Raw genomic sequence first — 23,255 nt, forward strand, 5'->3', positions numbered from 1 at the left:
CACACACATACAGGACACAGTATTATGGCAATTAAAGTTGCAGTTTAAAAGGGGATTGGTTGAAGAACATGAGTATGCTCAGTACAAAGGAGTAGTTCTTGATACAATGTCTGATGTACACCATCCAGAATTAAGTAACCTGTGCTACAGCCACATGAGCTTGGTGGTGATACAGAGGTGTAACGGGAGCTATGTCTGCTCCCTCATCCCCGACGCATCAGGGGTGCCCAAAATGTTAGCACCCTAGGAAATGTCATCCTTGGAAGCCCAGTGTTTAGTTCATCTGGCACTGTGTTGGGTTTGCAGTCTATTCCAGGGGTACAAGTTGTATGAATGGACATGGATGAAGAACAATATGCCAAAGAAGATAGCACCCCTCAATGTAAGCCGCGACTCTTGCTAAAATTGGATGGAGTGTTTGTTTCAAACAGTCGGGAACATGCAGTCGTGAGCTGCACAGTAGGAGGGGTCAGCAGGGTTCAGAGATTAAGTGATATGGAATATCCATAACTGTTTCCCAATATGGGCCACATATGTTTCAAAATTGACATGGATTGAGACACAAGAAGTTCTAGTGAAGATCCAAGCAGTGGAATAATATGAGTTTTGTTTCTGAGAGCACGGAACAGTTCCGGGGGCATGCAAACCAAATGCCATAAAACACTGTTCATTCCAGATCTCGCAAGAGGAACAGCAGCCCTTATGGATCTCTACTGGATGTGCAGCCAGCAAGCATATCTGCAGCTCCCATCATCCTGGCCAGGCACCTGTGCACTACAACATTGCACTCAGCTATTCCTGTGGTGCCTGAAACTCATCTAAGTTTCATCTAAGCCTGATATGCAGCAACAGAATCAAGTTCTGACCCAACCCCTGCGGACAAAGAGGAGGAAGTGCTCACTGAAGATCTGGAAGAAGCGGTCGAATTACTTGTCCGAAGATCCGTCCAAACTGCTTAAAGCAATTCCAGATAAATATGGCCTGTACACCAAGAGGGAGGTGTTCATCACTTCCCTTCTGATGGCAGGAATAGAGGCTGCAGAAAATGGCTGCAGATCATGAGATGGAAGATGATCCAGCTGACAAATGATACTGGCCTGAATGCTATCAAGAGCAAATTGAGGGCGATCCGGTTAATGACACTGCAGAACTGGTACGTCCTGGATCTTCTGATGGCATTGAGGGGGTGGGGTATATGTAAATAAATTGGACTGTCTTGATGTACATACACCCTCCCCCTCCCGAATGATGCAGAAATTGGGTTGCTGAGGGGGCCCTGCACAAGTTGAAAATGGCATGGAAGTCGAGGCAGGGTCCCATGCTGAAGACTAGTTCTATAGGTTATTTTCATAGGCACCAACATGGCTGTTGCATTGGTGATATTTGTCTCAATCGTGGTGCTCCTGTTGGTGTCATTTTGTACATGCCAAATGATGCTTCAAAGCTGTACCAAAACTATCTCAAAGATGATGGTTTGTATCGGGGTAGGAATGGCTCTCCCAGGTACACAGAACAGGCAAGTTCAGACGTAGAACCCAAGTAAGCCATGTTTGGTCAGAATTGAATGACCAATACATCCCCCGGGTACCCTGACTTCTCCCCCACCAAACCTGGAGAATTACAGGGAGAATTGGATTGATTTAGTGGGTGATGGAGGGTGTATTTATCTCACATGCACTCCAGAGAAGTATGCCCGGGATGGGTAAAGCTTGCACCATGTATGTAGTGTGTGGGTCCATAAGGATGAAGCAGATAGGGAGAGAGAGAGACGGTGGGGTTAGTTAATAAATAATTTCCTAAAGGTTGGACTGTTGAGATGCACGTTCAGATCCCAGTCCCTCCCAAACGATTTTGATTGTGAAAGGTGTACTAATACGTGGGAAATCCACATAAGTGGGTGGAGGAGGGAGACTTGTGGTATAGGTGAATGGCACAGGTCACACTTATTATAGGACTTTAAAAGGCAAATAACCAACAAGCTTTATAGAATGCTAGGTGAATAGATTGCACGTGCACAATATGTATATAGAATGGACATATGACACTATACCCAAAGGTAGGCCTTAATCCTCGCAGGCTCTGTTGGAAGCACGAAACAAGGCTTTGTGGGTGAATATTCGTCCCCCACCCCAGGTGAAGTAGGGAACACATACACACATGAATACGTCCCGTTTGAGCTTTTGCAAAATTAGAAAGGAATGCGAGCGGCCCAACAAGAATAAGGGTTGCGGCTGGTCGTGAAGGACGAACCCATGGGAGATAGGCAAAGGTCTTGAGCTGCCAAAACACAAGCAGATATTTAGGCTCATGTTGACAGCCAGGTGCACATCACGTGATTAGGTCTTAAAGCAGGAAAGTGTTTTTAGAAACCCACCCAATCATTTTTAGTGATACAAGGTGAAGAGACCGTCACCCACGTGTGAAGACGGAGTCAGAGAAGGCGAGACCATAGAACTAGGGGTCTGTATGTGATTAGTAGTATATAAATAGGTAGCAGTCAATGATGTTTGGGGCTGGACCCTGTATATTGTATATGTCATGAATGACGATTCTCGCAGTTATAACATGCGGTTTGCTTTGAAGAAGAGAGCTCTACAGCCTGTCGCCTTTTCCTTTTTGTATACAAAATAAAGGTCTTGTTTGTCTCACAAAAGGGTGCACTGGGCTTTTTTCACTAGAGAGTTTGGTATTTTTGGGTTGTCGGGTGGTTACTCTACATAGTACAGACTGGCAGGCTTATGCAAGGCCTGGGGAGGGCATATTCAACCGATGTTTGTTAAGGAAAGTGCCGGCCTCACGTTTGCCCACTGTTCCATGTTTGTCAGAGTCTAAGTGCTTAGCGGCCACACGGGTGCTTGCAGGCTGCTGCCCTTTCAGGCACGGATGGTGCTGCTTAAGCCAGACGATAGGAGCCCTTGCGTTGGCAATCCTTCACAGCCCCATTTATTTACCAATCGTCTCATGCCTGTTGCAGTAAGATGGCTCCCCTGAGACTGCCTAGACGTACAGAAGGAGCTGGACGCACTGACACCTCTTTCCTCACCATCTGTTGCCACTTGTGTTTTATTTTTTTATGGAAATCCCAACAAGCCAAGAGCTGTAATTTTTAATTATAAACAAAACAGCATCATGAGAGTTTTGTTTTCTGCCTTCTCGATTCTCATCCTTTGCATAATCTCTGATTGTTATCATTGTCAATGACGTCTTGTTAAATGCACCCATCAACTAGGAGATCCACACAACATAGTTATGTCTTATTCTCCTTCTCTAAGTCAAGCCTTTCATCCCTATCCAGAGTTAATGAGCAGTTGCCCATGCGATGGACACCAGCCACCACAACACGGGCAACACCCTACTCTCAGGAGTCCCAGATGGCATGTTGGCTTCTCTCAAAGCCCTCCAGCACACTCCAGCAAGCCTCATCACAGGATTAAGAAACCTGGCCCAATCAAACCATCCTCAAGGAGCTGCATTGCCTACCCTTACAAGCATTTAGCATGTTCAAGAATGCCTGCATCATGCACAAAGCAGTCACAGCCAAAACACCACTGTTGCTAGCCGAGAAACTCACCATCTCAGGAGGCTGATGCACCAGCGCCACCAGAAGCCACCGCTTTGCCCGGCTGGAAACAAAGAGCTGCAAGATGGACACAACCAGGAAACATACCTTTTTATTTTATTTATTTTTTACATTTATAAAGCGCTCACACAGCCATCGAGGCGCTGTTACAGGAATTGTTTGTTTTGCGCACGCTGCCGCTGAGCTATCTGCTACCTGCCTTGTCTCTTGGTTACAGGTTACCAGCAAAGATAAGACTGGCTTACTCCATCTTACATTTTAAGAAGAGAAGACGATACTCTTCATACAGCGTCTTGCCACTCGCTGATTACTAAGCATAACTTCCCCTGCTCCAGAGCGCCCCCTCCTCTTCTCCTCCTACCCCTACCATCTATCTGCGCTCTCCCTGCATCCATCCTATTACCTACCCTATGGATTCATCCTCTATCAATAGCACTCCGTTCATTCCCAGCTATGTTTGAGTCCTTTAAATCCCATACATACAGTCCAGAATGTTTCTATGTTTCATCAGTTTTCACTGTAGCGTTAATCCGGAGTGCCAGATCTGGTGTTAAGGCCATTAGCACCGCGGGTTACCAAAGCGGTAGTCCGGGGTGCTAAACAATAAAAATGATTTTCCTTTCTTCAATTCGATGCTGCATGCGTCCTGTTGCAGGAAGGAAAATCCTTTACAAACATGGCCGTCATGGAAAAATTAAATAAAACGGGGATGGAAGGTGGGGTGTGGGGAGATGACAGCGGGGGGAGCTAGCTGTCAGGCGGCATGGAATGCGTGCTTGCACCGACGGTTCAAGCCGGCGTTCCTAGTCACCTGATTGGCTGAAACCCCCGCCAGGATGCTAATGTGAGTCTGGACATTAAGCCGACTATAGACAAATGCTAAAGTTGCAGACTGTCATCTTTCACCTAGCTGCAAAATGAGTGCTGTTCTTTATCATGGAGCAACACACATGGGCCTCTGATGCAGTTTAGCTATCTGCCTAGCTGCGCCTAGCTGATGTAAACATGTGTTTCATAGGATAGGAAAGCTGGGGCCCTATAGATGGCAAATGGATGCTCATAGACCAAAGCAACCTTCCATTAACCAACAATTAAAAGTTAATAACATCTTGCAAGGCCATTTTATTACCTGCAAGTATGGACTGAAGGCCGATAATACCCATTTTTCATTAATCATAATTGTTGACTCATGTTGTGCAAGGATGTTTTCAGTTTCTATTATTATCATTAGGGTTGTTTATTGAGTGTGGAGTGAGCTTTGGGAAGCAACATAATGCTTTACAAATCAAATGGGGGATTACGTAGTGAGGGAAGCAGAGATACAAGGGAGCTCATAGGGTGCGGGGGAAGTACGCAGTGAGGGAAGCAGAGATACAAGGGCGCTAACAGGGAAAAGCAGGCAATTTGGCAGCAAGGGATCTACGAGCAACCAGGAAATAAGGGGGCTGGGGTGGAAGCCGATTGCCCAGTCTCAGGTTAGGTGAAAAGGGTAGGGCGTCTGGACCCCGGACAATGGGCGCATCTACATGCCATTCACACTTCAAAATCAAAGCATTTCTATGAAACCTTTGGGCTTGTGCAAGTGCAGGTTGCATCCACAAAGGCATGTAAATGTATTCAATTTAAAACTGAGATGTACGTGCCTTCACACCTGAGTGGCAATCAAATGACAGAAACATGGCACACTTGTACCACTGACCTGCATAAAACAGGGAAGGGCAGGCACATTGCTGCCATGTCAAAAATAAAGAGGTGATGGCCCGAAGGTTTAGAATCAATCCTAACCTCTAGCATTGCTCTGGGCAACCCTCCAGACCATTGTTCTTGGCCTACCAACCCATTACAGAAAGGGGAAAGGCCATATGCAAATCAGGCGTGGTCCCACCTCAGTGCTGCCATGACACCAACAGGTATAGTAAGTGCACGAGTCAAAAAGAGGACGAAGACACATGTGAATAGAATCCCACCAATGGCGGCTCGATCCCTCCCTCTTCACCACCTCCCCCTCTCTACCCCCCTCCCCCTGCCAAGTATGGAAAAGCATGCATCCATTGTAGAGGGAAGCTGGATACAAGGCACAGCATGTGTTTGCACACACATGAACCCACGCGTGGCCCTTGAAGCAGCTTTCTGTTCACTACTCCTGGTGATAAAATTAAACTATTTAATTGTGTGAGGATGAATTGTTAAGGCAGGAAGAGCTTCTTATCACATGCAAGTTAATGTTTTGCAAAAAGCCTGCACTTAGTCGACACTATGATCCTTAATGTGTGACGTGCACAATAGCATATATCGGTTGTGTCATAGGAATATATCATTTGCCCAGTTAGCATTGGCATCATGCCACAGAGAGAAAAAAAAAACATTCAAGTGTATATTGTTATCAAGGGATGCAGAACTTATAAAGACAAGACTGCACTGATGAACTGCTGAAGCTTCCTATTGAAACTGTGGCCACCAATTAATTTTTTTAATTGACATGAGGGGCGGGAGGGGAGAGAGAGCAAACCTAGCGAGAGAGCCCAAACTAACCAAAGGTTTTTTTTTTAAGGTGGGGTAAAAATGTTTTAATGCAATAGGTTAAAGTGGTGCATTTTTTAGCACACTTTATGTGAAACATTAGGTCAAAAGCCACACTGTCTGCAATCAGTTTTTCAGCGTAACTGTTGTGATGCTTTTCCCAAGTAACAGGTAGCCTGCCTGTACTAAATGCATGTAGAGAGAGCTCTCTGATGCACCATATTCTATATGATGTCATAGAACCTTGCTTGCTGTGTTTCTAGTTTGTGTTCTATTTATGTCAGTTGGAGAAGTTACAGAGAGGAAGGGAACCTCTGCGTTTGCTGGGGGTCTTTTCCCATTTATTAGCTATTATAAATACTTCCTTTGAACCTTATCTGTCACCTCCTGCGTCTTCATAACAGTGACATTACAAATTGCAACTGATTCAAGTCACTAAAAGTGCACATGGGCATTTCCCAATGCATTTCCATAATGCATTGTCCCACCATATATGCCAATACAAATTGTGTTCATGCTGGCTGTGCCAGACATGTCCCTGCTGGCTGCACACAAATATGCCAGTATTCCCATGTAACATACTCAAGTCCCACAATTCTTTCTAAGTATGACGAGTGGCTAATCTTCACAATTCTTTCTAAGTATGACGAGTGGCTAATCTTCACAATTCTTTCTAAGTATGACGAGCGGCTAATCTTCACAATACTTTTTCAGGGTGACACAAGGCTAATCTATTTAGCGTTGAATAAGACGAAATGGATTGAAACACGTGTCGGCACTAGAAATATGAAAATTAGATACAACTAACGATATTAAGCTGAATTAATGTTGTTGGTTGACTCTAGCAATGGAAAAATAGAGACTGACAATAACATCAAGAAGAATTAATGTGGTTAATTACAGAATGTGTGTTTTGAAATATACCTCTTTATTGTAAAAGTGTGGCTGTGTGAAAGCGGACACTAGTAATATGAAATGTACATTTCTAGTAACCACATCAAGTAAAATTGGTGACATTTAGAATACATTTGTGATTTAAACAATGTCCCTTTGTAGTAAAACATATACTGATGTAAGACACTTATGTTTGCTTGATCTTTGAATCCAAGTAAACAAATTTCATGCCACAGTGTGAACCTATGGCCATACAGGTACCACCAATGTTGGCAAGCCTAGCTATGTAATAACACTTACCATGTTGGCACTATCTCATTCACTCACACACACATACAGATATAAAGTCGTGCTTGTGCACAAGCATGTATACATACATCCAAACATGTATACTTAATTACATTTCTTTTCTTATCTGTAGCCCCGGCCTGGATTCTGCATGCCACGAGGGCCATACAGCTCCAGTCCTGCATGTGCCCTCTAGGATAAGACTGTGATTATTAGCTTGTTCCTTTAGGATAGCACTGTGATTAGCTTGTTCCTTTAGGATAGCACTGTGATTATTAGCTTATGCCCTCTAGGATAGTACTGTGATTATTAGCTTGTTCCCTCTCGGATAGTACTGTGATTATTAGCTTGTGCCCTCTCGGATAGTACTGTGATTATTAGCTTGTTCCCTCTCGGATAGTACTGTGATTATTAGAGTGTCCCTTTAGGATAGTATTGTGAGTATTAGCTTGTGCCCTCTCAGATAGTACTGTGATTATTAGCTTGTTCCTTTAGGATGTTGGCACTATCTCATTCACTCACACACACATACAGATATAAACTCGTGCTTGTGCACATGCATGTATACATATATCCAAACATGTATACTTAATTACATTTCTTTTCTTATCTGTAGCCCCGGCCTGGATTCTGCATGCCACGAGGGCCATACAGCTCCAGTCCTGCATGTATCAGGAACCAAGAAGCAGAGAGCTTCCTGATTCGGGAGGGAATAGTGCAGTGGTGCCAGAGCGCCTTCTTAAGGCCACCCAGTGAGACCTAAATGTGTGGGGGAGGTGCAGTAGAACTCCCTATGCACATTTAGGCCTACAGTTCCCCCGCCTGCTTCCACAATCAGGTGTGCAAGGTTGGGAAAGCAAAACGCCCCCTCCACCGCACCTTGCATGCACACAGGGAACTGAAACTGTCAAAGGAAAACCATATTTCACTTTGACAGTTAAAACCAGCCCAACCGGGCTTGCTCGGGTGGTTGCAGCAAAATGCCCCCCAGCCTTACATGACCCATTGGGGATACTCACCCAGAAACTGGAACTATTTCCCAGTTAAGCCATCCCAGGAGTTTACACTCAGCTGCAGCTGCAGGAGCACTCAGCGTTTTTACTAGTGGGTTTTGGCTGGCGCATAATAGCCGATGTTCGCGGGATAAATCGCCCATTGTGGATGATCTGCCCCGGCGGCCACTACACAAAATAGTGAACTTTGTTGAGAGGTGCGTTTTGTAGGATGAGAATTTATTGCATCAACAAGACAAGTCCAAACATACTGCAGAATAGTACAAGCGTTTACCAGGCCTCATCCAAATGCTGATCTTTTTAGTACAATGAAAGCCAAGCGGCTGCAGCATAAAATACATATTATGGATGGCTCTGCATTTTCCCCAAAATTACATGGTTTTGTTGAGAAAAGAGAGAGTAACAGGAACAGGTGTTAATCATCTGCTTTATTTTGGCACAATTATGCCTTCATCATAGTGCGTAGGCACTCCATTTTCACACCCAATGACGATTTTCCTGGTGTCAGAGTTCGCTTTGTACTCGCATGGGTGGGTCCCAGAATTGCCTTTGATTTTGCAGGTCGTGACACTGAAAGGCGCATTACTTACTCTCAGGTTAGCGCTACCTTGGTAAGGCGTGCCGCCATTGCTGCACACCGATTGGATGGTTTTCTTGGGGGCGTGGACAAACGTATTGGTCTCTTTGCACTTTGTCTTCGGGGGGTCTTGGTTTGTCATACACCTTTTGTGCATCATTGCACCGCAGTAATTGTTTCCGTGGTTTGTCTTCGGATTGTCGTAATGCTGTCGCTGGAATATCTGAGGACGACTCTCTCCAGCAGGGGGTTTGCAGTGTGTTTGGGAGAAAGTGCCGGAGAACGCCCCCAGCAGGAGGAACACCAACAGTGTTGTTTCCAGAGCCATCTTTATGACCAATCAACTGGAGCTAAAACAAAAGAGAAAGGACATTAGACAGTGATTGGAAATATGCTCTGCAACAATGATCATTAATTCATCAAAAAAACATTCTTTAACTTAATTTAGCAGAATAAGGGCACAGTTATTGTACTTACACATTTTGTAGACTAGAGCCACAGGTTAGTAATTTACACAGCCAGGATACTTACACTGTATATTGCATTTATAGGCACTTGTAATATAATTATCACAAAAAAGTATTGTATTAATGAAGCTGCAGCTCAGCTCTGAGGAGCAGCACATAGAAAAAAAATGATTTTAAAGTAATGTTAATATTTCCAGTTACTACTAGGGTAACAGCGGTACTACTAACCAACTCGAGCGCACAAAACATGTTTTACCGCAAGAGAGACATTGCGAAGGACTCCCAGGCTAGAAAGGTAGAGTCACAAGGAACTGTAGATGGAAAACTGCCAGCAGCTGGGATATATCCCAGTGTGGGGTGCAAAGGAAAATCTCAAAGACTGAGAGCAAAGCTCAACTTATCGATGGTGCCAGCAGAACCCTGAGGTGAAATACACCCTTTTGATTGATTGATTGATTATTTATTATACACTTACACGCAGTGTTTCAAAGCGCAATTATGCATGGGAGGGGGAGACATAGGGATGACAAGACAAATGATCTTACTAGGCATGGTAAATTTAGATTATGCAGGTGAACAGAAAAAGAAGTGCTTAGGCGGGGCAATAGGGTCAAGTGCGCCCAGTCCCTTCAGAACATGGGTTAAGTGCAGAGAGATACCACTCTCATGGGTCGTAACCAAAGTGCAGTAGTGCTGCAGCAAGTGCAAGGCCCGGGGGCAAGTGCAGGAGACTGGCGAGGAAAGCTTGGGACCTGTGAGGCTCTGAAGGTGCACCAGGCAGCCAGGCAGCGAAACTGAGCAGAAGTAGAGGAGATAGAGCGAGAGAGCAGAAAGAGGTGGTTATCAGGGGAGGGGGAGAGAGGAGGGGGAGGAGAAGAGGAAAGTCTTGAGGAGTTTCCAGAACTTAAGGTGATCCGGCTCAAGACGGAGATAGGCAGGGGGGCTGTTCCAGAGGAGGCACCTGCAGAGGATAAAGTTCTCACCCCCAAGTCTCTGCTTGGAGAAATGGCTCACCCGCAGTTGGAGGAAGACGAGCAGAGGGCTCGGGAAGGCGAGTATTTAGGAAGAGAAGGTTGCATATAGAGTGGCCCCGGCCCCAGAAAGCCTTGTGGACAATGCAAAGGGTCTTGAACTTAATCCTTGCAGCCACGGGGAGCCAGTGAAGGGATTTTAGCACCGGCGAGATGAGATCCCTGGGCTTGAGGCCAAGGGTAAGTCTTGCAGTTCTGTTTCCGGATGAGTTGAAGAGGACGGAGAGTAGAAGAGGGCAGGTTGTGAAAGAGGCTGTAGCAGTAGTCAAGCCTAGAGAGGACCAGGGCTCTGGAGATGGTGAGCTTCTGGGGGAAGGTGAGAAAAGGTAGAATACCTCTGAGAAGGTGCAGCTGGTACGAATATGAGACGTGAAGGAGAGAGTGGAGTCGAAGATGACCCCCAGGTTTTTTGCCTCGTTGGTAGGTGGAAGCGCAGGGCCAAGGGAGGCAGGAGCAGGGGTCCCGATGAGGACAATCTGTCTTACAGTCAGGTATGAGTGAGGAAGAGGCCAACGATAGCCTGAAAGAGAGCTGCGTGTCATCCACGTAACGCTAAAAGTTGAATGTGAAGGTGGCTATCATATAGGCCAGGGAGCTGCATTGTTGCCATTGAAAAACAAGGGGGGTAGGTTAGGTTCCTGGGGAACACTGCAAGTAGAGAGAGTGATAGGGAAGAGATAAAAGGCCCTAGTTCCACTTGGGATGGGCTGTCTGAGAGAAAGGAGAATTGCCATGCCAGGGCCTGATCAGTGATGCCCAGGATATCACAGAGGCGTGCGATGAGGGTGTTGTGGTTCACCGTATCGAAGGCAGGGGAGAGGTCAAGTAGAATGAGGACAGAGGGACAGTTAAAATCAAGATTTGAGATCAGATCTTCACGGGTGTTCAAAAGAGCAGTTTCTGTGGCTCTGGATGCTCTAAAGCCAAACTGGTGGTCATAGAAGCAGCCAACAGATTCCATGTGGAGGGTAAACTGGGAAATAGCGAATTTCTCTAGGAGTTTGCCCAGAAAAGGAGTGATAGAGATCGGGCTATAGTTGGCCGGAATGGAAGGGTCAGCAGAAGGCTTTTTGAGGAGAGGGTGCACAAGGGAGTGCTTAAGAGCAGTGAGGAAAACTCCAGTGGCGAAGGAGGGGTTGCAGAGGTCGGCTAAGGCTGAGGCGAGAGAGCCAATGTTGTCCTTGGTAGTTTTGGAGGGACAGGAGTCCCACCTGCTTGGAAGAGGCTTTCGTAGACAAGACTTGTCTAGTGACCTCCTCAGGAGTGATAAGAGTGAGAGAAGAGAGAAGGGGGGGTTGAGATCGCCATGGGTGGTACAAGAGATGTTGCTGCATGAGGTGGTGAGGAAGAGAGAGAGGGTAGGATATCCTGTGTTTTTGAGTTGAAGTGTGCAGCCAGGGCCGAGCAAAGGGCCTAGGTGGGTGAAATGGTGGAGGAGACTGCGGCAGGGTTGGCCGATTCCTTACAGACTTTGATTTCATCCATTTTATTGGATGTCACAGAGATGCAGGCTTGAATAAAGAATCTTTTCTTGGAGAGGATTCAGCGTCTGCCTTTGGATGGGGCGGCAGGCCAGTGTGTCAGAGGATGCCCCTGGGAATCCCCTTTATATTCGGCTGCCCTGCACTTGCGTTTAAGGGCAGCCAGTTCGGAGTCATACCAAACGTTGCACTTTTGGTAGGGTTCAGTCATACCCTCATGACAGGGACAAGAATATTAAGAGTGTTGGAAACTGAGAGGTTAAAGTGATAGAGGGGTGTGTCAGGGTGGGAGTCAGCCACAGGAGTGGAATGTGCAGAGTAGGTGGAGGCAAAGGCAGCTACTGACACTCTTTTCATGGGTCAGATGACCTTGAAGGCAGGAGACAGTGCTGGGCTTACCGATGCGAGAGGTGAGGAGAGCTTCAAGTGAGAAGAGAGGAGAGAGTGATCAGTACAGGAGAGTGAAGTAGTGAGAGGGATAGATAGAGGAATTTCAGTTGAGATGAGAGCATCCAAGGTGTGGCCAGTGCTGTGCTTTGGCAGTGAGGGTAAGATGGAAAGAGAGAGAGAGAGAGTCGCAAGGGTTGCAGAAAGGTCCTGAAGAATCAGGTGAGTTGGGATGGATGTTCAGATCACCCAGTAGGAGGAGTTGAGAAGAGGAAGAAAGGAGGGAGGAGGTCGGGTCAGACCATTCTGAGAGGAAGAGGGAGGGCTGACCAGGTGGGTTATAGAAGGTAGCCAGCAGGAGTGAGGAGTTAGGAGAGAGGGGAGCCTGCAGACCAGGCACTCAAAGGATGTGTAGGTCTGCATGGGAATGACAGACACAGGGATCCATTCCCAAAAGATCAGTGCTACTCCCCCACCTGGTGTGTTTAGTCTAGGCAGAGAGAGTATCTTGTAACCTTCTGGGAGAAGTGTGTCAAAACTCTTTGATCCAGTTTCAGTGAGGGCAAGAACATCAGGATCCAGGAGGTCAAGGAGGTTGCAGATGTCAGAGGAGTGTTTGACAGCTGAGCAAGTGTTAAGTGTGGCAATGTGGAGCAGATTGCCATCGGTGAAAGGCTTACGGATGGGAGCAGGTTACAGTGGTCCCCCCACCCGCATAAGTGACAAGAGTGTCTGAGGGACAGAGGTAGAAGGGGGCAGAGTAGTCAATGCCGGCAAGGGAGCCAGGACCATAGTGATTGAGAAGGGAGCTAGTGCAGTAGGGGCCGCAGGGGGCAAGGGAGCCCCAGATACTGTGTTAGTGGGTGGCAGGTTCACCAAGGAGGAGGAGGCTGATGGGGTTGTCAATGTGTGGGGTGGCAGCAAGGATACCGTGGCGTAGGTTGAAAGGTGGTTAGAATGCGGCAAGGGGGCCATGGTGGGCACAGCTGGCAAGGGCGTCAGGGCTGCGGGAGGAACTGGTGCAGAAGGCAGAGGGAGGGTGAAAAGGCAGGGGAGGAGCCTATCAAAGAGTAGAAGGTTGGGCTGAGGACACCGTACAATGACGGTACCATTGCGGTAGACATTAATGATGACCTTGGAGGTGGAGAGGGCAAGAAGGACTACCCAGCGGGTCCAACCATTGATGGGTGAGGAAGACAAGAGCGATCATATGGAGAGTCCATAGGTCGGGTGAGGGAACAACAAAGTGTATGTCGGTGAGAGTCTCTCTGGCAGAGGCAGAGACATGGGTGCCTGCAATCGAAGGAATAGGTTAGAGCCCAGTATGTCCTTCTTGAGTTTATTCCTGGCGGACCTGGTCAGGGGAGGAGGATAAGAGATAGAGAAGCAGTTAGAGAAGATAGGCGAGATAGAGAGCACCATAGTGAACTGCAAAGAGTAAGGTACACTTAACCAGGCTGAGGTCACAGAGGTGCGGGGAGAGCTGTAGGTAGAGGTGGGGAGAGACAGGGCACAAGACTGAGGAGGGCGGAAGGGAGTAACAGAACAGAGTATCAATGGGAACTGGGGGGGGTGGAGGAACAAGCAGACTGGACATACTCATGAAGCAGGTTATGCACACTGCTAAATTACACATTTTAAAACAGCAGCAGGACATCAATATGTGCACACAGCTAAAATATGATTTTTTTGTGGGTCAACAGGTATATAAGCAGGTTAGTGATGGGGTGTGGCAGTAGGGTGAAGTCCAAGATACAACAGTAAGAGGAAAATGTTTTCAGAGGATAGTTAATAAGGTTTTTGGGAGAGACTCAATGTTCAGAAGATGGTGCAGGCAGCATAGAAACAGGTCCTCACTTATGTCATTGCTGAACGGGTGGGGGGGAGGGTCACATAGCCCAGGACTGCCAGTATAGGGAACCCCAACTCCAGGTGCATCATGAAGGGTTGGGAAAGAGGGAGTCCACAAAGCTCAGCCAGGACCAGACAGGAGAAGACAGGGCCCTAGCTGTGGGCCTTTGAAAAGGGGGCCAGCTAAAGCCTGCCGGTCCCGGATAGGCCAAATTAAGGAAGAACGAGCCTGTCAAGAAGAGAGAGGTGAGTGAGAATGACGTCCGGGGGCCTTTTCAAAATGAGAAGAAGGCGGCCATCTTCAAAATGCTGCGTGGTGCCAGAAAAACAAGGACCCATGTGAAAGTTGCACACATAGCCACAATGCAGACTGCCTCAGAATGATGATAGGCAGTATAATACGCAGCTCAATGCCACACGGTTGTTGGTGAATTTAGATGAGCATTTAAGAATTAAAAGCGCTCTTTCATAGCAACGCTATTTGTGATCTAAAATAAAAATCCTACCACAAGTGCTGTTTTCATAATAAGCTGCAAGGATTTCAAGCTCCACGATTTATGCCGCGTCCAGGTGATGCGACAAGGGCTGGCAGTTAGGAGGTCCCCATCTTCAAACTCTTAGTGCTGGTGAAGATCTGAGGCTGGTTGATGGTTGTTCACCTGCAATGTTATTTTGTGTCAGGCACCCCTTCAGTAGCATTGCTCTTCCACCCCTGTATGATCCTCATGGAACAATAATACAGGCGGTGGGGATGGGAAATAAGACAGAAGAATACACAGTAGGGTGTATTCACAACATATATGGGCAGCTCTTTCAACATCCCTTCACACCCCCAACAGCACATCAATATCAAGCCTCCCCCACACCACCTTATGTGTATGCCCCTCAATCAAAACACACAATTCATGCATACTTCCACTGTCCCCATCTACCTACACTTTTGTCTAATGCCTAGAAACAATGAGCTTGCCCCGTAGGAACTGAGAGTGAAGTTTGAATGCAGTAGATGGAGAAACACAGGAAGAAGCTGTAGACCGGGAAGACAGTGGAATGAAGCTGCCGTCTGAAGGAGCTGCCAAAAACCCAGCTGACCACAAGAAGCAGAAGAGAACCCAAGTGAGTGGAAGGCTTGAGATGCCTCGTGGAGCGAATCCGTGCAGCCCGACTAAATAAAGGAGAAGCAGGAATGCAGCAGACAGTGCGAGGAGAGACGGGGGATTGGAAGGATACACAGAGATTCGGAGGAGCTTGAGGAACATGCCACACAGCAGGAAACCGAAAACAAGGTACAGGTGCTGCCGTGGTCCATGAGGGGGGCAGGGAACCGAACCTGGGGAACCTAAGGAGGGTCGAGAACCCAATACGAGTGGAAGTTGATAATGCAGGGGGTCAAGAAACCCAAGAGATACAAAGAGACATACAGCATCAGTAAACACTTTTCAGGAGAGTAAACCAAGTGTCCTGGAAGACCAGCAAACAGGGATCTGGGACCCAAGTGAATCTCAGAAGCAAAGCTGGTTTAAAGACACAAAAGCAATATAAGGGAAAAGAAAAGCTGGATCTAACTGTATAACATATCCTACGTGGAACAGTACCTGGCTGGAGAGTACACCAAGTCTGTTCTGTTTGACAGAGCAACAGACCAGGGTCTGGGACCCATATGAAAGTGGACAAGGCCCGCAAAGGCAGGGCACAAGGGTCAAGGACTCGTACAAGAGGAAGAGACACTTTCAAGCGTATGTGGCCAAAAGCACGTCAGGGAGACCCCGAGGGGATAAAAAGAGGTCTGGGACCCACACAGGAGAGAAAGGAATGACAGAACAAGTTGAGGAGATCCTGAGACAGCCACGTGGGATCTGAGAGAACACGAGACAGTGCCGAGGGATCAGAACCAATGTGAAAGAGTCGAGGAGAACCCGAGAGAGAGAGAACAAGTTGAGGGAGAACCAGTGACAGCCCAGAGGGATCTGGGACCCATGTGAAAGAGTAGAAGAAGCTGAAAACAAGGGTTGAGAACCCATTTCAAAAGGAAGAGATATTTGCTGGAGTTCTGAATTCTACAGTCAAAGTCCGACAGGATAGTGTACCAGCCATGGCTCTACAGTTTGAGGAAGAAACAAGGGGGAGGAGACCCCCCCCTTTCATAATTGGAAACTGGGTCACTGAACTTTATAGGGCTGTGACCAGAGAGCGAGAGAAGCCTCCTTCTGCATCAAGAAGAGGCCCACTTTTTTGTCAGTTTAGTGTAAGGGATGGAAATAGGTTTAGACGCAGGACAGTGGGCATTATACTTTTAAGGACTTCCTAACAGAGTCTTTAGGGTTTTTGTGGAGGTAGGGCAACCACTCATAGAAATAGGGCAAGATAGGTTTTTCCTATTATTTAATTTTATAATAAAGCCTTTGCCACCAAACATGCCACCATTGTGTCAGACTCGTACTTCACCCTTGCAATAGAAATAGCACATTTTGAGTTTTGGGTCCTAGGTGGAACGCCAATAGGCCGAAACATTTGGTATATACACACACACACACACAGGTGGAGTGTGGTATGCAAGGGTAGACACAGCTTGCAATCGTTGTTTGCCTATGTGTGCACTCAATCCATTCTCGTGGCAATGCCAAGGCATGAGTACCCAGAGCACACCTGCAGGTGTCACTTTGATTTCATGCGATCCTATGGGATTTGGAGGAGAAAACTGGGAATTGAACTACTAACCTTGAGAGTGAGTTGCAGCATTATCACTGACAAGCTCGCTAACAGTACACACACACGCACGCGTACGCACACATGCCCGCCTAGTGGCTGTGGGGGAGATGAGTTTCACACAAAGAGTCTCTGCAGTGACCTCACACATATTGCATGTGTAATGGGCAAATGTACCGGGAGGATAGCTCAGTGGCAACCTGCTCGCCTTTGAAACAAGAAGACACGAAGCACCACAGGTTTGATACCCGGGTATTAAGCACGTTATAAATATGCACCTAAGAGACATATTCCTGTAACAGTGCCGCGATGCCCACAGGAAATAAATAAATGTGTGCGGGGGATCTTGCACGTGGAAGTGAGGGCGAAGGCAGGGCACATTCCAGAAAGGGAGAAAGTGGAAAGTAAGGGAAGAAAACTGAAGAAGGAGAAGGAAACAGCAGATATACACGGCAGGATGACCCGGGCAGCACCTGCGGCAGAGCAGAGAGAGAGAGAGAGAGCCAGCAAATTCCATAGCGGGTAAAGCAGAGTAAAAGATCCTGGTGCCCTGCATCAGCCTGCAGCCAGGCACTGCAGATACAATTGCGTCTAGTGTGCGGGAGAACAGTGGCAGACATGATGTCCACGTTCCTGGTGCACAACACCACATTCACCATAGTGACGTGGTGTCCCTGACATCACCATAGCAACGTGTCCCAGACATATGGGCAGAGGGAGACGAGTAAAAGATTATAACTAAAGCAATAAAACAGGGAGCCTGTACCATGCCATGGCAGAGCTTGCAGCAGAAAGTCCAGGAGGCTGATGATGGAAACCCTGACTATTCATGAACAGGGGAAGACACAAGTGTCTCCACGATTAGAGAAAAGGTCGGACTCTGAATTGATTCGGAAAAGGAATAAGCAAAGCTTGAGAGCAGGGTCCTACATCTCATCTTTAACAAAGTGTCCACAATGAGAGTATGACTCCAGCAAGTAAGGGGATATCAGATCAGAAAAAGGAATAACTCAGCAGGGAGGCAGTCAAGACCCCGAGACTGGCCTAATGTGAGACTGACCTAATGTGAGACTGGCCTAATGTGAGACTGCTCACAGCTTTCTTAATTCTGTTGAATAGTAACAGTTACTTCAAGACACGGCAGGTGGAGAGATTTGGATGTGGAGAATCACTTTAGAGAGATAATCAGACGAGGAGGGGGGGGGGGCTCTGGAACTCAAGGATTTCGATAAAAACATACATTAGACCTGAGAAGTAACAGAACTAGAAGGCAAGAGCTTCCCGTCTGGATTCAAAATTGATATTCTATTTGTCGGTCACTTGTTAGCGGTTATACAATAAGCACAACTGTTTCAAAGCGCCCACGGGGCAGCACCCCAGGGGGCAGGGGAAGGTGGACAAAGAATTACAACAAAGGTAAGTCATTGAATTAATGGTGCAATGTGTCCCGATTTGCCTGAAACTAAACGCAACTACTTCATGTCATTTCCCGACCCCCATGTAGCTCCAAGAAGCAGATGCGTTCATTCTTCAACAAACACCTATTAAGTGCGAGATACGGCGAGGCCAGGGCACTAATACTGGACTAGAGCGCTGCTAATCCGCCATGACTCATCTTAGAGGGGCGGGGGGGCGGTTTGGGGGCGTGAATGAAACTGTATGGACATGCACACACTGCAATTTGGGGGAGGAAGTGGCAGGACTTTTAACGTCTCCTCCCCCGCCCCCCCTTGATGCGGGACAGTGACGTTTCGGGGAGGGAGGGGGCTAAGTAAAGGAGTCGCTGGACACACCCTAACGTAACCATTGTATAAGGAGTGGGGGAGAACAGGAGCGCCTGCAATACATGACGACCGAAAACGCGAAGCAAGACTTCAACACCCAGAATGCACCGGCCCTTCCAGGCAATCCCAGTCAAAATGCAACCAGCGCTTCCCCCGTGGATCCCAAAGCACCATTCAGCTCGCACAAGAGTGGCACCTACCCGGTGACCCTGCCCCTTCCGCCCGCGACCAGACCCTGCTCTGCCCCACACGGGCCACCCACACCACCCACAACCTCCCCTCCCCCATCCAGCGACAGCAGCAACCTGGTGCAAGCACTTCTATGAACATTGCCCCGAGCATAAGGTTCCCTTCCCGATATTCGCTATAAATCCCCATTGCATTCTGGTATCTGTGGTCCCAAGGGGGAAGGGCAAGCATGGTGCTGGAACGCGCACAACGAGGGGCCACTGGTCTGCAGCAACATCTGTCCTGGGAAGATGGGGGGAGGGGCAGTCTCCCCAGGGCAACACCTGTAAGCCTCCCACGGTGGAGGCCACCCGCACAACACCCAAAGGCCACGTTGTCTCAGCGGGCACGCGCCTGCAGTACTCTGCCCATTGCCGCAAACATCCCCTTACACAACACCCAACGCACCCACCCGCGCCACCAAACATGGGAGCTCCCCGCACCGCGTTTGAACCCATCAATAAGCCACGCACGAGGAAACCCTCTCCCCAACTGGGGCCAGAGGCCAAGCACAGGAACCCCGGCCAGCCTTGCCCCTTAAGCACTGCTGCCACAGTAGCGGCCGCAAATACTGATCAAGACCCCCCCACCCCCAATCCCTTTCAGCGGACCATCGCTATGCCAACCCATAAACCCATCCCATGTTGCCCTCAATCTGAAATGAGCATCTCTGCGAGTGATGCGACCCCCCCAAACCCCCTCCACAGCGGTACCCCGGCCTCTAGTGGAACACACGCCATGCGAACTGAACCCGGACTCAGCCTGGGTCCTCACTGCACCATATGAACAAGACACACCCTAGTGTTCATCTTTAACCACACAAAGATGAAGCGCCGCCGCCGTCTGCAGCATGCACTCAACAGACTGAGCTAGGATACGGCCTTTACATTGCAAATATAGGATATGCTTACGAACAAGGCCACAGAACCAATCACTAAATAGTAGGTGGGAGCGCGGCTTTATCGCAAAGCTGGGCAACTTCTCCAATAGTTGCAGTTGATAATTGAGGAGGGCCGGGGGGCATGGTTGGGGCGTCCAACTATTTACTGGGTAGATCATTCAATTGCAATGATTTTGCCATGTAAGCAGGACACGGCCAGGGGGGCTCAGCCCTTCGCCCCATGCCCTAGAATGATTCGTTCAGTACCACAGGTGTGCAATGATGGCAAGTAAAACATGTACAGCGCTTAGAAACGTGCGGCATCTAGGCGATATTCACACGGTATGAAGTCACCAAATGATTCTTCTCGGTACGTTTAACAGATGCACGGCTCTGTTGCTTCCGTTGGGTGGAGGATGGGAGACATCTCGGTGTGTTTGTGCGTGGTTGCATGGCCTATGCATTTATTTGTGTGGTAGAAAGGCCATGTGTGAGAGCGCTATGGCCGGAGCTAGCATGCACACCCAGAGCTTGGCGATTCCTTGCCTCTGGGGGCTACATGTATTCTAGATTGCCTTTAGAAGGAGCCGGGCCTCCTGCAGCGGCCACCAGCATCCCCCCCCCACACACACACACAGAGGAAATGATTCAAGTGAGGGGCCTCTCTGCAAGCGGCGGAGCGTTTGAACTCGGAGCTGCGGGGCCGGGGTCATTAATGTACAGTACAACCCCTGGACATAGCAGAACCCAACACGCGAGCCCTGCAGACCCTCAACTGTGACATGCAACACACGGTAGCCCACGCGCATGGCACAGACCCTGGCACTCTGGCATGGTCACCCGAATGCATGGCCACACACGGCTGTGGCACTGCCCCTTACTCAGTCTAAGGGACGACCATCCCTCGCCTACCGGCCGCAAGCCCCCCTGAGCGGCACCCACCCATCACCTGCCCACACGGCGCAAAGTCTGATCCGTGCCCGACTACCCCAACTCCTGCAGACACTCCCCTCACCCCTCCACCCCACAAGTGATTGCTGGCATTCAAACGACCTCACACATGGCGCCTAGCCCCATATTCCCACAGACCCACGTGTTCCCTCCCTCGGCCCCCTTATCCAAACAAGCGAGCTCTGGCCCGCATGCCCCCAAATTGCCAAAACTCTCTGCCTGCACTCATGCAACCCCCCCCCCCAAATGCCTTCTTCCCCGCAGAGCCACCTCACCTCACCTCACCTCACCTTGCTGCTTCTAGGCCTCACGCCGTGCGCTGCGTCCGGTACCCGAATCCAGTGTCCTCGCTCCTCACAGCCAGTCCTGGAACATAGAGGGCGCTTGTTCTTCTTCTTGCTGATAGATTTTTATCCATCAGCGGTGATTTTTTGGATACCGAGGCTTGAGCCTCATTACTCCATCTTCTCGGGTTGAGTGTGTAGTCGTGGGTTTGTATTCTTCTTGGTCTGTGTGGTCTTGTCACAGTAGGGCTGGTTTCACTGGGTCTTCGCAGTGATGGGAGGAACATAGAGGGGGGGGGGGGGGTATTGCCTTATAAAGCACCTTTTATTGGGATGGGCCGACCTTCCGTCACCACCCTACCCTTTTCTCACCTTGGGGTTCCTCCCCCTCCCCCAGTCTGCGTGGGATTCCCCATCTGCTGCTAGCCAAGGGCGAATGAGGGAAGAGGGGGCCTGCTGTGTGATGGACTATGGCAGCGCCACCCCCCCCCCCTGGCGCCGGAATCACTGGCAGAGCTCAGCAAAGCTGTAACACAAGTAATGGAAAGAGGATTAGACCACAGGCGATTCTCTTTCTTTCTTTCTTTCTTTCTTTCTTTCTTTCTTTCTTTCTTTCTTTCTTTCTTTCTTTCTTTCTTTCTTTCTTTCTTTCTTTCTTTCTTTCTTTCTTTTTTTCTTTTTTTCTTTCTTTCTTTCTTTCTTTCTTTCTTTCTTTCTTTCTCCTTCCTGTCTTTCTTGAGAGATTCAGAGAACAGCAACTAGAATTCAAACAGTTAAGAGCTAGAGATGTCATATTCAGACAACGATATTTAAGTCTTCAAAATGCATTAACTGGGCGCTCTAGGGAATCCCATTGAGTGAGCAGAGGGGAGGCTCATGTGAGGCGGGTGCATTTAATAAGAAAAGGGCGCCTGCAGCGCCTTCTCCCAGCTTGGGGGAGCCTTTGAAAGACTCCCCAGAGCTGGCTGGCAGGGGGCAAATGGCAGCTGAGGGGGCTTGGCGCCAGGGCGGTCGCCGGCCTGCCGTCGCGTGTGCTTTTCTTTTTTCTTTTTTTTTTAACTATTCCAGCGCGGTTCATGGGCTTGGGCGGCTGACTCTGGCCGGATCCCGAGATCCGGCTCCATATCTGGTGCCGGATCTTGGATCCGCCGAGAGCCGGCCCAATGACCAGCACTGGATGCCCGTCTATAAAACACTTAACATACAAGTGAAATGTGTCATGTCAAACGCCGAGCCCAGAGACCACCTGCTGAAAAGGGCAGCAACGTGAAGCCTGCTCTGGTAATGAAATAGCGCTATGCGAATCAATAGTTACTTCTTTCTATTTTCTTTGTGTGATTTTTAGCTTGTGCCCTATAGGATGAAACTGTGATTATTAGCTTGTGCCCTCTCGGATAGTAATGTGATTATTAGCTTGTGCCCTCTAGGATAGTACTGTGATTATCAGCTTGTGCCCTCTCGGATAATACTGGGATTATTAGCTTGTTCCTTTAGGATAGCACCGTGATTATTAGCTTGTGCCCTCTCGGATAGTACTGGGATAATTAGTTTATGCCCTCTCAGATAGTACTGTGATTATTAGCTTGTTCCTTTAGGATAGTACTGTGATTATTACCTTGTGCCCTCTAGGATAGTATTGTGATTATTAGTGTGTGCCTTTAGGATAGTACTGTGATTATTAGCTTGTGCCCTCTAGGATAAGACTGTGATTATTAGCTTGTCCCTTTCGGATAGTACTGTGATTATTAGCTTGTTCCTTTAGGATAGTACTGTGATTATTAGCTTGTTCCTTTAGGATAGCACTGTGATTATTAACTTATGCCCTCTCGGATAGTACTGTGATTATTAGCTTGTTCCTTTAGGATAGTACTGTGATTATTACCTTGTGCCCTCTCGGATAGTACTGTGATTATTAGCTTGTTCCTTTAGGATAATACTGTGATTTTTAGCTTGTGCCCTCTCGGATAGTACTGTGATTATTAGCTTGTGCCCTCTCAAATAGTCTTGTGATTATTAGAGTGTCCCTTTAGGATAGTACTGTGAGTATTAGCTTATGCCCTCTCAGATAGTACTGTGATTATTAGCTTGTTCCTTTAGGATACTACTGTGATTATTATCTTGTGCCCTCTAGGATAGTACTGTGATTATTAGCGTGTGCCTTTAGGATACTACAGTGATTAATAGCGTGTTCCTTTAGGATAGTACTGTGAATAATAGCTTGTGCCCTATAGGATGACACTGTGATTATTAACTTGTGCCCTCTAGGATAAGACTGTGATTATTAGCTTGTACCTTTAGGATAGTACTGTGGTTATTAGCTTGTGCCCTCTAGG

General features: G+C 48.0%; 1 protein-coding gene across 1 annotated transcript; it reads right to left on the reverse strand.

Annotated features, from left to right (window-relative positions):
• Positions 1–8,705: 8,705 nt before the first annotated feature.
• LOC138562540 (ribonuclease-like) lies at positions 8,706–20,952 on the reverse strand. Its single transcript, XM_069642782.1, has 2 exons — positions 20,929–20,952; positions 8,706–9,222 (listed from the first exon to the last, which is right to left on the reverse strand). The coding sequence occupies exon 2, from the start codon at positions 9,198–9,200 to the stop codon at positions 8,724–8,726; it is 477 nt and encodes a 158-aa protein (XP_069498883.1). The 5' UTR covers positions 9,201–9,222; positions 20,929–20,952; the 3' UTR covers positions 8,706–8,723.
• Positions 20,953–23,255: the final 2,303 nt, after the last annotated feature.

The sequence above is a fragment of the Ambystoma mexicanum genome, unplaced genomic scaffold, assembly GCF_040938575.1.
Source record: "Ambystoma mexicanum isolate Mex_15411 unplaced genomic scaffold, UKY_AmexF1_1 Mex_scaf63, whole genome shotgun sequence".
Taxonomy (NCBI): Eukaryota; Metazoa; Chordata; class Amphibia; order Caudata; family Ambystomatidae; genus Ambystoma; species Ambystoma mexicanum.

Bases quoted from the DNA above. Each gene is read 5' to 3' on its own strand.
- LOC138562540 (XM_069642782.1), bottom strand. From the start codon at position 9,200: ATGGCTCTGGAAACAACACTGTTGGTGTTCCTCCTGCTGGGGGCGTTC.